This window comes from Aphelocoma coerulescens, chromosome 7 (assembly GCF_041296385.1).
Source record: "Aphelocoma coerulescens isolate FSJ_1873_10779 chromosome 7, UR_Acoe_1.0, whole genome shotgun sequence".
NCBI classification, from domain to species: Eukaryota; Metazoa; Chordata; class Aves; order Passeriformes; family Corvidae; genus Aphelocoma; species Aphelocoma coerulescens.
The window spans coordinates 34,998,184-35,016,311 of NC_091021.1; the positions used below are offsets into that span (position 1 = coordinate 34,998,184).

Here is an 18,128-nt window from a genome sequence, read left to right on the forward strand (position 1 = left end):
ACAAACTGCTGGAGGTGAGTGAGCCCTGTGGCTCCTGCCAAAAGAAAAGGATTAAATAAAACCCTGGGGTCTCTGCAGGACTCACAACAGAGATGAGTTCCAGGAGCCAAGTTATTAATTTTACTAAGCCTTTTAACCCCACAAAAGAATCAATTAGATGCCAGACGTGTAAAAATGTGGGAATAAACATCCTCTCGTCAAATGATGAGGAAGTTCTGCACACCATTTAAACCATCACTTCCATTCACTTGCACATCCTCACTTAGCATGTATTGATCTCACTACATTGATAAAAATCGCCACTTATCACTTGTGTCAGTAGTTCCATCAGCTGTTAGGAGCAGTTTAAAGTATAATTCATCAACTTCCAGTAGAACTAATTCTCATTTTCTGATATTTAGTCATTATTATGAACAACATTACTAACCCTCAACTACTCAGAACTGAAAGAATAAATTACTAGACTTGCATTCACTTGGAATTTTGCCACCACGTCTCAGGCAATGGGAGAAGAAGCCAGCAAGTGGGGTTAAATTACCAAACTACATAGGCTAATGTTAATTAGTAAGGAGTGCTGAGGAAATCTTTACAATCTCTGCCACAGAGACTCAGATATCTAAACTTCTCAAGGTCAGGTGCCTGGACTTTTCTTTCACAGAGCAGGGTGTTGGCCACTTCATCACACAGGAGAAAATAATTCACAGCATCTTAAGCAGCTGGAAGCTTCTGAGAAGGAGACAGCAAACTCTTCTCCAGCTTTTGTACTTTGAATCAAATATTTAACTATTCCTTGAAGCAGAACATAGAATTCTACTTTTCCTTTCTCACAGAATTGCTACATTTTAGAGTACTTCTTTTCACACTTTTCCTCTCTAGCCCAAACATTATACAAGATACAAAAATGTGTTAGGGACAAAGATCAGCTGTCAAATTCCTGCTTTTTAACAGGGTGATCTCCCTGAACCTAAGAAATATAATTTCAAATTCCTCCAAGAAAATGAAGGATTTCAGTTCTCATCAACAAAGTCTTCCTGAGAATTAGACGAGTAAAATTCCTATTTTGTGAACTCCAGTAAGACAAAGGTAAAGGATTGAGGTCAAGAATTTAAGCAAGTATCTCTGTGTATGCACATATAAATGTAGAGGATGAATTGATATAAATTAAGAGAACAAGATGCATGGACTTGTTGTAGCTTAACTGGACAGTTTGCTTTAAAATTCTGCTACACATCAACATGTGAGTCTTTACACTGAGTATCTACTTATATTCTCCCTTTTCTGGTATACAGTTTATTTGTGCTGAAACACCAAGGTAAGTGAATGAAAAGCCCTATTGACTACAAAGAATATGTGTATGGAGTATGCTGCTATTTTTGCACATTGTTTAAGTACATACAAAACAAATAACAAAGAGAAAAAATATCACAAACAAGGAACAAATTTCAACATTTAATGCAGGTGTAACAGCAAGGTAGAGCTGTGCAGAAATACTTACCAAGGAGAGAGGCCCCACAGGTTCCTCCATTCTGGCAGTAGTTGTAGCAATGATTGGTTTCACATCTTTCACCAGAGTAGCTTGGCCAGCAGTGGCATCGGGGATCCCCCTTCTCATTTATGATGCACTTCCCTCCATTCTCACAGGTTAATTTACAGCTGTCATCTGCAGCAGGAGCACACACACAGAGCTGCTAAACAATCCCAGTCTCATGTAAGTGGCAAAACAGAACCTTGCCTCTTAAACACAGCCACGGATCTCTGTCAGTGGGGGGAAAATACTGCTTTTCAAAATGGAGCAAGTAAACCACCCCTTCTGTTTCCACAGTGACAGAAAAAGCCCCACAAACTTAGGAGACCATAAGCCCTGGAAAGGCTGCCAGGAGCTGTTGAGTTGGTGGGAGCCCTTCCATGGCACAGGGAAGTTGACCTCCCTAGGATCTAAGGCAGTAATAATAGTATGAATTTGTCTGAAACTATAATTTCTAGTTTGAGAATTGGAAAATTGAATGTTGATTTCATCTGTGAGACCTCAGAAAACTTCACAGTCATTTTCTGGTGACCTCCGCCCTCTTTATTAGCTTTTTTGGATCTCTCTTCCCCTCTCTCTGCTAACAGCCTTCTTAACTAAGCCCTGTCCAAAATATTTAAAAGGAAATTATTTAGCCTTTAAAATCCTCTTCAAAAATTGATATTTGCATGCAAACCCGTTGCTCCTAAGTCATATTTTCTGATTATTCCTTTTTTCTGTTCAGACTGTAAAATCCCTGAGAAAGGAAGCTGCTGCTGCTCTGCACTCTTCTTATGGTAGCAGAGCCACCCTCTTAGTGGTGAGGTATGAGGGGACAAAAACTCTGATCAGGCTAGATTCAGTATTTATGTAAAGCTCTTTAGTACTTAGAGTTGTGCCTCTCTTGGAAACACTTTGAAAAGTAAACCTCTATTTCAATCAACAAAGTATAAAAATCACTCAATGATAACAACAACAAATTAATTATAGATGAGCACACATACAATGCTCAAACATCCAAGTAAGTGTAATCCTAAAGAAGCAGAAAAGCACCTTTCCAGCTCAAATCATGCCTTCAGCAATGAGACTTTTCATTTCTCACATAGCAAAACAATCTTGTGAAGCCAGACTGCTTCCTAACTAATCCAGCATTTGAGCCCTGCATGGCTTTAAACAAGAGGGATGTCACAAGTACCGAGAACTCCTCAGTAATCCATCCACCAGCTGCAGGAGTTTTGCTGAATTCATCTGCTTTAGTCAATTCATGAAACAAAGTCATATAAGGGACAAGGTTCCCATTTGTCCCTTACTGGTTGAGGTCTAACATTGACTGGTGTGACACAGCCACAGCAACTCCTTTGAGATGTAAAGGAATACATTGGGTTGAAGTGCAGAATTTAGGAATGCTGGATGGTCTCTACCTAAACAGTTCTCTCCAACACAGACTCTGGAAAACCCAGGAACACAACTGTGTTTGTGCAGAGCCCTTTCTTTGGATGCACCTAAGTCTCTCTCTCCTGCCTGTGTGCACCCTGCCTCAGCAGGGTCTGCTGCCTCCTTCCACAGCAGTGCTGAGATGGTGCAGACACATAACCTGGGATCAAACCTATTTAAACAAAACTTCTGGAAACTGTAATCTTTCAGATAATTTACTTTTCCAAAATTAAGCTTCAACTAGGCAGTAAATCTTAAAGTTACCATGGTGGACTGACTGGCACCTTGTTAGTTCATGAGTTTCACAATAAAAATATGAAATCCTGTTTGCACTTAATTTTTTGGTGTCCACCCTGGATATATACAATTGCTGTAAGAAAGCTACTTTGTATTTGGGAGTTTGAGGATGCTTCAGTGTTTTATTTATTTGGGTGGTTCATTAAATCCTTTGATGTTCCATGAACCGTTCTTCAGTTACTCATTATAGAAGTTGTTTGAATGGATAATGTAGCATGTCTTATTGGAGAGAAGGTCTATTTTTGTTTTGCTTATCTTATCTGTTTTACTTATCATTAGTCATGAGTTTATGGAGCAGAACTTGGCAAAAACAGAATAAATAACAGTGAAGTACAGACAACTGCTCATTTTTATGAACCTTTCTGATGGTACATTAAAAAAATGTTCTATTTCTCTTTTAGAACAATTCCATAGAATTAAGATATAAAATTTGGGAAAAAAATATGGAGATTACTACTGATTTCGCTCTCTATGAAACACTTTAAATTCAAGAATTTCAATACAACTCTAATATGAAACAGAGAAATGGTAATACAGAAATTTTGGACTTTCAATAAACTAAGAAAGAGGTTCAAAAGATGCAATGGATAAGAGAGAATTAAAATATTCTATTAGATTAGAACAATATAGGGGGTTTAATGCTGCTGCTTGGTTGTCCGGAGGTAAATACAAGAAACAAATTACACTGATTCACATCAACTTAGTACAAAAGGGGATGACATGCCTGCCTTTGTGTGGGAGACACAAGCACAACAGTCTCATAGGAGAAGACAGGAAGAAAAGGAATACAGGAGAAAAATACAGAAGACTTAGTATGAAAAGCTGAATATAGTTAATTGGAATTACTGAATAAATAGCTCAGAAAGGAGAAATGTGAACAGGTCTACCAAGTACCCACCCTTGGAACAAAGTTGTTAATAAAACAAAGGCAGAAAATTTTCTAACTCCAGTGTTCAGTGCTGTTCTGAGCTTGCTGAACTTGGACTTAAAAGTCCTCTCAGCTGCTCTTTTCACTTTTGAAACGACAGAGGTAAATCATTACACTTGTTTTCCTACCCCTAGTCTAGCTACTGAATCTCTCTAACATGAAAGAAAGCATTACAGATGATGTAATTTTATATATTCTCTCCTAATCTGGATATTTAGTCTTCTTCTGCCTTGATTTGCCCATTTCAATCTTAACACCTTTAATATATAATCAAATAATTTTGTTTTGCCATTTCTCTTATGTTTTTCTTTCCACTAAAACTTTTTGACACAAACATTAATAGACTTGGGCTTATCAGTTTCATCTTTGACTCCTTCCTTTTACTGGAAAGGAAAATCTTACAAAGAAGAAACACTGATAAAACAGCATATCAAAGCTTTGTGAACTCTACTGGTATTTTTTTCTTTCACTTGTTCACTTTTTGATATTCCATTCCTCTCCCCCACTTACACGACACACATCTTTTATTGGCATTTCTATAACAACCCTAGTCTTTCTCGAGAAAAATGCATCTTTTGGCTATTTTCTCCCCTTTTGAAGTATCACCCAGTTTCTGGACCAGACGAGTTAAATGGGTTGATGATGTCACAGAGCACAAGGTTCAGGACCTACATTCGTTGGGACACGAACAGTTTCCCTCCCCACAGTGGGAAATTCTGATCTCATGGGGCAGAAAGATATTTGCTCTTGGCTCTCCCTTGGACAAAGGTGTAGTCCATCCTTTACTGAGCTGAATGCACCTAATAAAGACAGAGAGCAGAGTTCTAATGTTGAGGTAAGGTTCTGTAAATCTTCCCTCAGATGAGTCTTGCTACCTGCCAATTTTCCATATGCTGAGAAGTATCAGAACAAGTTGTTCTCCCCAAATTTTGTCTGAAGGCTGTAAGACAGATGCTACTCTTTGTTTTTCCTTCACTTTTTTTTTTTCCTCTTAAAAAAATCTGTTTTCTTTACAATTTTAAAAGGAAGAGAATGCTAAGGAAAGGATGCACAGTGAGAAAATCAAACTGACACCCATTTTCTTCTGTACTGGGAAACACCAATCCCAACACCAAAACCCCTTTGTAAATACAGAAGAAATGAGGTAAACAGATTTTTTTTTTTTCAAACCAGAAGCAGATTTCTGTGTGACCCTTGTTTTTTTGATCTCTAAGAAGGCTGAAAGCAGAACCACCCCCAGGAAGATAGCATGGACCAAACTGCTGTAGCTCTTCCTCCTTGAGGCAGACTTTGGGGTTGAAAAAGAAGCTATGTAGGGATGAACCTCTCCATCCCCAGCCAAAGCACTTTCTCTGCCTGCAATCTCTGCATGCAGTGGGCAAGTCCCCACAGAAATGTGCTGGGGGAAGCAACATGATAAATTAAATGTTTCATCTCTGTTCAGAAGCAACATCAGTTCCGAGCCTTTGCAATTTTTCCTCAGGCTTTCCACTCAACCAGAAGAGCAGAAATATTCCCCTCTTAAGAGGAAAGTGATAAACGTGATGCTCCAGAACAGGGAACTCTTGGAAGTGTTCATTACTCCTGCTCGTTCAGCTGTGGGACACAATGCCTTCCTCCAGTGCAAGGCTCTCCATTTTCATCTTCTAGGTACATTTTTAGCTTCATTGTGCTACAGACCATTAGATACAAGAAACTTAATGGATGCCAGTCCAGGGGTGTCTTTTAGGAAAATGAGGTGGTACTCTGCCCATTGGAAAACTAAAGGGGAGCTTCTAAACTGAACAAGTCCAGCCTATTTTAGTCAACAAATAAACCCCAAAAGAACTCTGATCTGTCAGTCACGATCATCCAGGGAGAAATGAGATGGAAGCTGATCTAAGGATAAACTGGAACTTGTTTTCATTTTGTTACAAAAAACATTCTGAATGATCCAACACACCCATATGTTGTAATAATTCCAGCTTGAAAATTCCAAATCAAACCCTGAAGCTGTTTCTCCTCAGTTGCTTGAGGTGCTGGTGAAACAGCTGTCTGAGGCAAACTGGTTTCAGTCCTACTGAAAGCCACTGAGGAGTCAATATTTAAAATTCCTCAAGTACGATTTATGAAGAAAAATCAACACAACGGACCAAGCCAAGAGTAACAGTATGCAGAATTTTAGGACTTAGCTAATTTTCTTCTGAATTAAAAAAAAAAAAAAAAGGGAAGAAACAGAACAATCCAATGAATAAGAATCTGAGTCAGTTTTTGGGATATAGCACAAGGAACAGAGCAAGACCTAGATTACCTTGCAGTCACCAACCTTTATGGTAGGCACACCAAAAAGAAATTGAATTAGAGATGGCTGTCCCATTTTGGCTCTGCCAAGTCATGGAAATCTATCACTAGTTTCCTTACTACATAAAAAGACTCAAAAACCACTCAAAGGCATTTTAAAATGTTATAAATATTCAATATATTACTGTTTTCTATTCTAACTTGAATTATATATTATTCCAAAAGTACAGTTCAACCCAACTAGTTCTTGGTATCCACAATTGCTACTAATTTCTAAAAGTAAAAGACTTCTTACATGACCTAAAACAGCTGTGTACAAATTCAATAAAACCAGAACACCTCCAGAAACCAGAAGACCACCAAAATCAACAGGAATATTTTGACTGACTTTGAATCAGGATTTTATTGCAGACCAACAACACCAACAAAAAAAAAAGGCTGTATGACCTCCCTTGGGATTGTTAGGTCACCCTTCAAAAATATGCAGTCAAGTAAGGCAGGAGTTTCTGTTTTGGGTTACTCACATCCATAACTGTGCCAAAAATGCTCTGAATAACAGCTTTAGACACGGTGGATGTGTGGGGTCTGGGACATCTCAGATACATTTTCTAGATCTTCACCAGAAAACTGCAGCTCCTAATTTTTATTCCATACTGTATAACCTCCTAAAGGAAAATAAGCTGATTTATAAATTGACTTTTCTTTTGTTTGCAGGCTATTAGTGACCTATTAATGGCAAGTGGACTGTCAGTCAGCCTTTAATCATAAACCTGTTCAAGATGCTGATCTTGGGGTCAACTCTGATCTTTCCAGAAATTTCTGCTGGTCCTTGGAAGCTGGAGTGTCAGCAAGAGACAAACATTTAACATCCACTTACACTTTTCAAAAGGAAAATCAAAATAGTGCAAAAACATTATTAGAGAGTACTCTGATACAGAAGTTTGTTTCAATTCACAATTTACAATCTGTGATACTACAAAACCTGCAGTCTACTATTACAAAAATAACATACATGAAGAAAAAAAAAAGTAAGAAATAGCCACACTAGACATCACTTGAAATATAACTGTAAACAAAAACCTAGGAAACACTTATTCAGCAGCCCTTTAAAAAGTCGTAACAGATATTGCAGCCATGGGAAAGCACTGAAAATTATCAATATATTAAAAATGCTTCTCTAGGCATTTTCTGGCTATCCATAAAAATTTATAACAAGTCATTTAAAAACCTCTTCAGATCTTTCTTTAATAAAAACACACATCCCTGAAAACACGACCACAGCATAATCCCTTGCCTACTAGTAAAAATGGAGCATTACTGAAATTATGGGTTCAAACTGGTACAAGTCAGCAGTGAAAAACAAATTTCTTTTATTTGCCCATTCTTCCACACCTAAGTAGTAACTATGGGTAATTTGAAATAATTTTTAGGTTGTGCTTTAACAGCAGAAATTTTTGACAAGTATCTACCTGAGATGGACACAGAGCTGACACTTGGAGGGGTAGAGAGGGTGTTCAGACTGATTTGTGTCCAGAGTTGGACAGTTTTATTAATACCACATCATGAACCACTAAAACACAGTCCTGTTAATTCAATATTTAAAGCCTAGGCAGTATAGATCGGTGAGATTTTCTCCAGGGAATTATGACATTTCAGGTAAATTAATTTAATTGCTAAATTGAGCACTTTAAGCACTGAGGATCTTGCCAAAATATCCATCACTTACACTTTTGAGCATGGAATTAAACATCAGAAAAACATCCTAATATGTATAATACACACAAGAAATGCTGTTCTGGGATTTCTAGAACATTTAAAAATTCAATGATTAAAAATCATTTCAGCAGTCTGACCATGTTAGGTTTGGCCTAAATTAGAGTGAAGACAGGTAAAGTACTTAATCATCTTCAATGGAAAAGATTCCCTCTCCATCCCTAAAATACAGCAACAACTTAGAGGCTCTTTTCCCATGAAATCTGGTTTCCTGTGTCTCAATATTAGTCATTATAGAAGCTCCCAGAAGATATAATTTTCGATAAAAATGCTGCAGGTTTTTTTTCTTTCTTTTTCTGTTGCTTCAAAGTTGTCATTATTTGCTATGCTGCTCTCACTGCCTTTTCAGCATTGCTGCAATGTTTTTTTTCCTCCTAAATGTCTCATCTTTAATTTGGGATTCAAAACACTTCAGAGCTTTTCAAACTTCTTTTGGTCAGTATTTATACCCACTCACTTTTAAGTATCATCTTGTGTCAGTTAAGCTGAAAGCTCATTTTTCATTTTGATATTAGCAGGGGAGGTATTTTTTTTTGAATCAGGGATTTTGTTTCCTCACATTTCTTTTCCATTCCAGCTCAGTAATGTGTGTATTGAACAACATCACAAAAGTCTGGACTCACAGCCAGCCTGGCCTTTTGCAATGACAAAAACTGACCAGCTGTTTATTTTCTGGTTCTCATGCAGCTTGCAATACCTACCTAGGAGGCTCTGATCAATGCATGTTCCATTCATCAATGATTTTCCTTCTGGACAAGCACACGTTGCACCAGAAGGGTTGAGTAAACAAATGAATTCACACCTCAGGTCCAAGCATGGATTAGGCACTGTTTACAAAGACAAAATATGAGAAATATTGCTTTTTATTTTTCTATTTAAAGAATTTAGAACTATGTTCTAAAGCTGAGAAAAGTCTGACACACTTCTACTTTCTAGGATATCAACAACCTCAACTCTGTGAACACACTCCCTCAAACAGCAGTGCAAGACCCCCAGAAGCACAGAATCTATATCATTACCAAAAAATGTATGTGTAACATGGAGTAAAAAATTTCATCTGCTTCTGGCTAGAGGGATTTTTATTCATCTCTCTTCTAATTGTTTTTATCTCTCATTTACAGTGCAGGTGCACAAGGCATTTGTGTACAAATCTGTCAAGCGTCCTATCAAATGAGTGAAAACACATCAAATAGCCTAAATCAAAATTATATAAATAAATATGACTAAATCTATTTTCAGTTTCTACAATCAGGCTCTGGTTTATAGTTCTACAACTTGGTTACTTCCCCCCCCCGAGGTGATATTGAGTTTAAAGTAATTATGCTTACTCACAGTCCATTTGTTTGTAGCGGTGAAAAATCAAGGCACTTTTTGCTTTATCAACATCCACACTTAGATATTCTACAAGGCTCCTGCCAAATTTGTGCACTCTAAATGCACCATTTTTAGGGCCTGCTCCATATATGTAATCCTCAAAAATGTCAATTCTATGTGGATGCAGCAAACCTTGAATAAAAATGGATAATACATATTCACATATAAATAACAACGAACTTTGTTTTAATAAAAACTTCAATTCATTTCTATGATTACCACCTAAGGACACTATTTTTTAGACACCTTGTTTGGTCCCCAGAAAAACTACCTTTAAAAAAAGCAATCCTCCTCAAAGGAACTCTTCCCACTCTGAAGACAACTGAAATCTCAAGCTTTTTATCAGCTTTGCACACAACTGAACCTCAGAAACTGGCTGATCATATAAAATAGGGAAACTCCAGAGTAACAACTCACTAATTAGAACAGACTTGTTCTACTTGTCATACTCTAGGTACAACACTTTAACTAGATGTATGTGAAAAGGAAGAAAGAGGTTATTTTGCTTCAGATCAAAGAAACTATTCTGGCAAAACATTTCGTCAGCTCCTTCCTAACACATTTGAAATGCTAGTTTTTGTATTGCACTTGTTTTAATTCATAATTATAGGAAATTAATGAAAAGAAATTGTTAATTCTACCAATTCCTTTTTTTTTTTAAGGAAAAATTTTTAAGAGGTTTTTTTTTTTTAAGAGTTCTGAGGGCCTATTAGGCCACCAACTGGATTTCCTGTGTACAACTGGCTGTAGAATTTCACATTTACCCTCTAAGAAGGCAATGGCTTCTAACTAAAACTTCTTTGCCAGAGATGCATCTCTTCCTGAAGCCATAAAGAAACAGAATTTATCATTCCTTGTGATACTTTGTGCCTGCTATTTTCTCCATTTACTCTAAAAATGGTTTTGTATTTCCCTTGTATTTATTTAATGTCATCTTTCAGCCTTTATTTCTTCCTACTGTTCTTTCATGCTATCAATACTTGGGACTTAGTATTTCATTTTCATGAAGATATCAATGAACTCTAATTATTTTATGCCTGTTTAATTCAATGGGTAGAAGTTTTCAGTCTCATTGAAAAGCAATTTCTGAACTCCCCCAGTTTTCCTTTGGTCCAGTGCTAGAGGAGGTTGTGGTCAGATCCCTGCACTCAAGGTGATCTCTCTTCAGATGGTTATCTTCATGTGTATTGATACATTGTGGAATTAAATGCTTTTAAATCAAAATAAGATTCATTAAATCTTGTCCTGCCCAATTAGGATTCTGGGAGATTTCTCCAAGTATATTCCAGAATACCCTGGTGAATTCTGTGTTAAAACACTCAATAGCACCAGATATAAAATATCACCCTGATGATTTTCCAGAACCAGCTGCCCACTAAGCAATCCTCCCCAAAAGCCTGCTTTTAAATATTTTTTTAAATGTGTTCCTTCTCTTTTCTACTCCAATTTCATAAATTTCTTACTTAACAAATTGTCAAAAAGCCATCGTGCAACTCTGTGAAAACAGTTTGCTTAACCAGAATCTCCCTTTTTTATCAAAAGGAACTTTCTTAATTCCCATTCTGTTAGCAGAATTCTGTGATTACTCACTGACCTGAAGCCAAGCCCATTATTTTTCCCAGAACCAATTCAGACCAACTGTTCTATAACCCCTAAAACTCCCACTCAGTGCAGGCAGCTCTGATGTAAGCCCAAGTGAGACCAAGCCTAAATATTAACCACAATGTTACTCAATAATACCTAAAACTTGGAGATCTGCACATATCAATGAATCTTTGTTCCCCTAAGGTAATTTTTTAGATTATCCTAAAGCTAAAACTATTTTATCTAGAACACCTGTTTAGATAATCTTTGAAGCATTGCCAAACAAAACCACAAAATATTACTTAATAATCACTGAGTTTTGCTTATATAGTTTGTCTAAATTGTAAACTTTAGCCAAATAAAATCAAATAAAATAGGAATCATGTTATACCAAGGCTCTCCATACCTTGTTTTGTGCTCACAGACACAACTGAGTTGGACCCATCAAAAAGAACACTGCCAATAACAGATAACTCAAAATCAGCCCAGAACAAGCGCTGACTGAACTGATCAACTACGAGACCTACAAAGGAGATAAAGTTCAAATAGGTACATAAAACCTGAAAAAAAATTAACATTCTTATGTAACTCTGCATCTTTATGTCATTCATATTCTTATGGATACCAAATATTGTGACAATGAAAAGACTTGACTGGAAACCAAGGAGAATAAAATACAACAACTCTCTCTTAAACCTTCCCCTTGGGGCAACCACAGTTTTTTGCTGTCTTTACCTTACTCTGCCCAAGGTCAGCACCTTTTCTAACCCATTCTCCTCAGCAGGTAGGGATATAAATACCAGGTGGGAATTAAGTATAGAATCAAATCCTCTAACCTGTTCTCCCAACCAAAATCTAATCTGCCAATTGCACCAGTGTGATCCTGTGTCAAAAACAAGGCATTCAGAATTCATGGAGTCTTTGTACCCTGTTTCCACACATATGTAATTGTGTTCTCATTTTTTTTCACCACTACTTCATAAGTGGTCTTACAGAATTAAAAATCAAATTCTCTTAATTACATTACAGCTGCAAGACTTAAACAGCAATGTTGGCAGCCATATATATGTATATACATATATATATTCATCTATATATGAAAACAGAAGTGAATAAAAGATAGATGGCATTATGAATACCCAGCCTCTAGGCAATAATTAAATAGTTAAATCTAGTAGTCCGTGCTTCACAGAGGAACATTAAATGGTTAATATCCATTTTAGGTCATGTCAAAAACTTCAGTCAGAAGAAAATACTGGAACCATAAAATAATTTCATTCTGAGCTTTTGAAGTTGCAGTGCATCTTTAATAAGAATGGGAAAAGGTATTTTTCTTCCTACTTATGTAAGTAGGTAAGCCAGAAAAAAATACATCAAAAGAAATTATACATAACCACAAAAATACTCCTCTTAAGGTCATAAATTAATCAGCTACAGATAGATAAGAGGAAGCGGAGAAAATCTGACTCACAGACCAGTGAAATATGTTTACATGTAAAACTCCATTAAAAAAACCCCTCTTTAAAAGAAACACTGATATTCAGGGATATGGCTAAAGAGAATAATTTCTGGTAAAAGGCAGTCACAATGTGTCAGCTCTGTGTGATGCATGGCACCTGTAAGGGGCATGGTTTAGAAGCAGTCCCCACTCTCCAGATTTAAGTTATTCTTAGCATTTTAATGAGAATATTTAAATACAAATTAGTGAATAACTAACATTCTCAATGTATCTTTCATGGTATCAGAGATAAAAAAAGTATTTATATTTGTTTTATACATATAACACTCCAGTGATAGCTATTTCTATGTAAATCCTACAAAGTCAAGCCCAAATGCTCCAGCTCTCACTACCTCTTATTTAAAATAGGAAAGACATATGTGGTAATAAATTTAAGAACAGTTCAAACAATATTAGTAAAGTCCTATTTGGGAGGAAATATTAAAGGTATGAACTCTTTCTTTGCATTCCCTCTACATGGGCCTGTGTCGAATATCTGACAAAAAAATTAAAAGACTCCATAAACATCTATTTTCTACCATGAAGTAAAGCAAGAATAGCACAGAAGGATGTTACTGAAGTATTTTCAGGCAGTACATACAGGATAATGCAAGTTTCTTGGGTGTTTTGTCTGAGTTTTTTTAACTGAAAAACTGAAATCTGAGTTAACGAGGACCAGGTATTTGGGAAAAATAAGGTGTTTACCTGTAGGTCTTTGCAGGTTCTTTTGAACCAATATCCTTCTCAGAGTACCATCCATAGATGATTCCTCTATGTGAGACCGGTCCCCAATAACTGTCCAGTACATCATCCTGAAAGTATTAAACACAAAAATTAAGCTGAATGCCTACACAGAACCTCAAAACACTTCATTGATACTAAATTATTGTGAGCCTTTCAACCTTCCTGGAAGATGGGAGATCTTGGTTTGCATTTAGGTAAACTGAGCAGGAAAGTTAAATGAATGACTTGGAAAAATGTAGACACTGGCAGACATCATTTTCTTTCCCTTGCTCCATTTTGCAATTTTATCTCAATTACCAAACCAGAGTGATGCTGAAGGATACATACCCCTTTTTGGGATTTACAGCAATTGCATATGGTTCTCCTGCAATGCTGGTGAGGAGCCTGGTGCAGTTTGGTCCCTTCAGCTGTCCCACATTGATGGAGTACCTCAGGCTGGTCCAGTGAGTTGTGTAGTAGCTGAACCAATGCATTCGGGAGTGATCAGTCCAGTAAACATTCCCAGCCACCCAGTCCACAGCAATGCCCCTTGGCCTTTTGAACTCTGGACACTAAAAAGATGAGATGTTGCAGTCAGGTTTGTGGAAATGGCCTTTCACAGCAGCTGCACAGCCACAGTGTAATTTTTTCGTGTAATTTTCATGTAATTTTTTACAGTGAAACATCAGAAACACTGCACTGGAAAGGCATAAACTGCACCTGCAGGAGTCCAGCTCTAAGGGATCTGCTGACACTTCTATGCAATGCAGAAGAAGAAGTCAATGCTTCAAATCTGTTTTCTCAAGTTTAAGGCTACCCACTTTAGGGAAAAGTCACTTTGGCATCAACTACGTGAACTATTGATACTGAAGCAAATAAGTTTCATGGACTGTAATTCAAAACCAAAGGAAAAGGAAGTTTTAAGATTAGACAGCTGTTTTATTCCATGCAGAACCATGGTATGGTGATCCATCCTAAAGGCCTCAGTGAAAACAGCAGGAGAGCCCATCCTGAGGCACGGTTGCCAAGGATAAAGAAAATCACTGCATTTAGAAAACTGCAGGAAATTCCTTCTGTATTCCTGAATATTCAGCTTCACACGTAAAAGAGGCTTGGATGATTATAACATTAAATTTATCAACTGCAGGATCTCCATAATGATTTTTTTTTCCATAATCATTAAGGCCTAGATCTAAAAGATGGCCCTAAGGATACTGCAGATAGGAGATCTATATGAATGAGTTTCTCTAAAGTTTACTGGCATTCCTGCAGAAATGAGTAGCACCTGTAAAATAGGATTAATCAACTCTAACATGAATGCAGTGCATCATAAAAAATTCAAGACCAGCATGAGCTAAACACATGTACAATTATTTGCCTGTTTACCTACAATGACATCAAGTTAAATTATGAACAAAAAATATGTACTCCTTAAAAAAATGAAGCAATGGAATGCTACTAAGCTACATAGCTGAAAACCAGGAAAGAAAATCCTAAAATAACTTGTTTTTCCTCAGGTGTCAGAGTTCCCTAATACCACAAGACATTTGTAGACTATTTTCATCATAAAATAAAGGTCATTTCATTCTCTAGGTGAAATAATAGGACCACGAGGGTGAATTTAGAGTGTTCATTGTTCATAAACTTTTAATTCTGCAAAAATGTCACAGAAGGGATGTTTTATATATATATAGAACCTTGATTTTCGATTTAGAGGAATAGTGAAGCAGCAAAATCAATCACTGCATCCACAAAACAGTTTTTCTTTAAAAACAGGGTCACAGTTGATTTTTTAACAAAATATTGTATCATAATTCTTTGGTATGCAATGATGACAGTGGCAGCACATACTTTCAAAAATAACAGAAAATTAGTTTTCAACAAGTGTAGCATTTGTATATAACAAAGATTTTTCTTTGTTATATTCATTCAGCAACATTCACAGAAAGGACCAGATACCAAAAAAACCCGGTATTTTCAGATAAAATTGATTGTATTTTTAATCTAAACTCCTTTTAATTCTGGGCAATATTCAGGCACCTGAGTCTAGAAACCTCTCATACCTGGAGATCTCTTTGGATAGTGAAAGGATTAATGGCACTGGCTTACAATGCTGGAACCAAATATTCTTTTAAAAGGAGAGCAGCTGTCATGGCCAGAAAAGCCTCTCACTTTTTTTTTTTTTTTCACTGTTCAAACCCACAGTTTACAATAAGATTGTTTTTTGAGAGCCTGGAAAGACCAGGATGGGAGTTACCAAGCAGAATGAGAGATGGCTCCCAACCAAGCTGGTTCTAGACACAGATGAGACATCCTGAAAAGGGACATCCTTAAGAGTCTGAAACAAGGATGGGGTTGCTGAGGAACACTGACCCCTTCTCCTCAACCAGACAGGAAAGGTGCAATTCCAGTAACTCTGGGGGAATATAAAAGATCAAATGAAGAAGGAGACAAGGAGAAAAAATGGCAGGGAGCCATCTGGTGTAAGAGATTTAAAAAAGAGAAAAAACCCCACTAGCTGATGCTATGGCTGTGTAATTTCCAGTTGTGTTCATTAAGTTTCAGCTACGTGATAGTTCTGAGGTCTTATGCATCTTCTCACACTGTCTAGTAAAATTACTTACTGGAAATGAGCTCTTACCTAATAGCTTATTTGGATTATGCTAATTTTGAAGAAGAATTCCGCATACAAAATAAGGATGAAAATACAGGAAGAAAATCACATTAATGTTTTCTACAGTGATTTTAGCCCACTTTGATGCTAAATATAATGTACAACAACTTATTAGAAAAACTGGGGTTTGAAACCTAATTGCCTTTTACAATTTGGAAGTCTCTGCACAGCTAGAGAACACATCAGCTCAATGACTTTTGATCAGAACTGCTGTCTCTTGTAAATTCTGCTCTCAAGGTAAAGAATTAATAACAAACAAAAAACCAACCAAAAAAATCAACCCCCAAACCAACCAACCAGCCAAAAAAAGAAATTGCAGTAACAGCAACCATTTTCATATAATGGTAGATTACAGAAAAATTTTAAGTCCCCAAAGTAGATGACAACTCTAGTTTGTATCATAAGCACATATGAAGCAATATTTTATCTTATTTATTTTGCAGATATTTTTGGGTATGGAATTGCTGTGGAACAAAGTAAAATAATGTTTCATTTTACTTAAAATATCTTCATTAAAAAATAATACATTCTCTAATGTTATATTAATAGAACAGTAAAAAGAAATGAGAAACAACAAAACTTTTAGACTTTTGCCCACTGAAACACAACATTTTCCTTGACAGAAGAGCATCCCAATGGGTGCAGTGGTTCACCAAACCACCATTTGTACTACAGAGTGTAGGATCATTTATAAATCCCAACCAGCTGATTCCAGAAGGAGTCTCCTAAGTACATAATCTTCATCCAGACAGAGCTGTAGCTCTGAGGTAAAACCATAAACCCATGTTATTTAGAGAAAAAGGTCTGGAAATAGTTTGCATTCACAGGATGCACTGCATTCCACTGGGCCTGGGGCAAGTGTTGGGACAACACGAGTGGATGTGTCCCAAGAGTGCTTAAGGGTCCTTGTGAAGTTCTCAGAACACCAGGGCTGCAGCAGGCTGCCAATATTCTGACTGGACACACCACAAAACCTATGCTTTTCTTCCTATTACATGGTATCATTATTTTCATGTTCATCTTTTTGTCCTCGTCCATAAAATAAAGCACTCGAGCTGAAGTGTGGGGCTGCTCTGTGTTGAGGATTCACCTCAGATAACTTCCCTGTGTCTCTCCAAGGATTAGGCACCAAACAGCTGCTCCAGCCATCACCAATTCCCTCTGACTGTCTGAACTCGATTGGGATGAAATCCTCTTCTGCATCTGTCAATAAACTCTGAAGAGTTGATATTTACTGTTTCCTTTAATGCTTGAATTTGTACCAGTCTTAAACCCCTTTTCTGTGAAAAACAGGAGAGCTACTTAAAGCTATTCTCTGAGGAAGGCTCTTGATATGCTAATTCCACGGAGCAATTTCAGTTGAGATGGATTTTTGCATTAATGTAATTACCTGAAAATGCAGGTGACTTTGTTCAAGTTTACTGTTCTGATTTACATATCAAAGTCTAGATACAAAAGTTATAATGTAACCTTTGAAAACTTATCCATTAAAAAAAACTTGGGTTAAAATTAAGAAATTCTCAAGCTTTTTAAAACCAAATTTTAGTGACAATATTAAAGCAACACTATAAAACCAATTAACCTAATGATCACCAGCAAATAAGGAAACAATATTTGAATATTAATGAGATAATACTGGGAAAATAACTGAATAGTTAAGCACAATAAGAAGCAAATGTTTCACAAAAATAAACGAAAAGTGTCCAAGATATATTCAAATACAGTCTGTGCATTTTCCACATTCAGATTTGTAAAAAAGCTTTGTCTGGCTTGGATCAAGAATTCTCACAAGGACCTACCTGCACTGAGGAGGCAGGGGAACATGGGGTATAAAGAAAACCATCATTTTTCAATATCTTTGAATCGAAAAAGAAGTGACTAAAAAGCATTCTCAGGTAACAGTGAAAAAGATATGAAAACCAAAAAATATTTCAGTGCATTAGGAAAATAATTCTAAGAATATTTTAACTCTATTAGTATAAACAAGGAGACAATGACACATCAGCTGTGAAAATTTCTGGACTATGAAGAAGTCTGAAGGAAGCTCATGCTGAGTTTT

General features: G+C 36.7%; 1 protein-coding gene across 1 annotated transcript in view; it reads right to left on the bottom strand.

Annotated features, from left to right (window-relative positions):
• The window catches only part of LRP1B (LDL receptor related protein 1B), a 515,105-nt gene that overhangs the window by 34,205 nt on the left and 462,772 nt on the right, over positions 1 to 18,128 (bottom strand). The window contains exons 78-83 of the mRNA XM_069021267.1: positions 13,744 to 13,967; positions 13,378 to 13,484; positions 11,581 to 11,697; positions 9,549 to 9,722; positions 8,918 to 9,043; positions 1,496 to 1,660 (exon numbers count right to left, since the gene is read on the bottom strand). Of these exons, the coding sequence (XP_068877368.1) occupies positions 1,496 to 1,660; positions 8,918 to 9,043; positions 9,549 to 9,722; positions 11,581 to 11,697; positions 13,378 to 13,484; positions 13,744 to 13,967 (913 nt within the window). The remainder of the gene's footprint in view (positions 1 to 1,495; positions 1,661 to 8,917; positions 9,044 to 9,548; positions 9,723 to 11,580; positions 11,698 to 13,377; positions 13,485 to 13,743; positions 13,968 to 18,128) is intronic.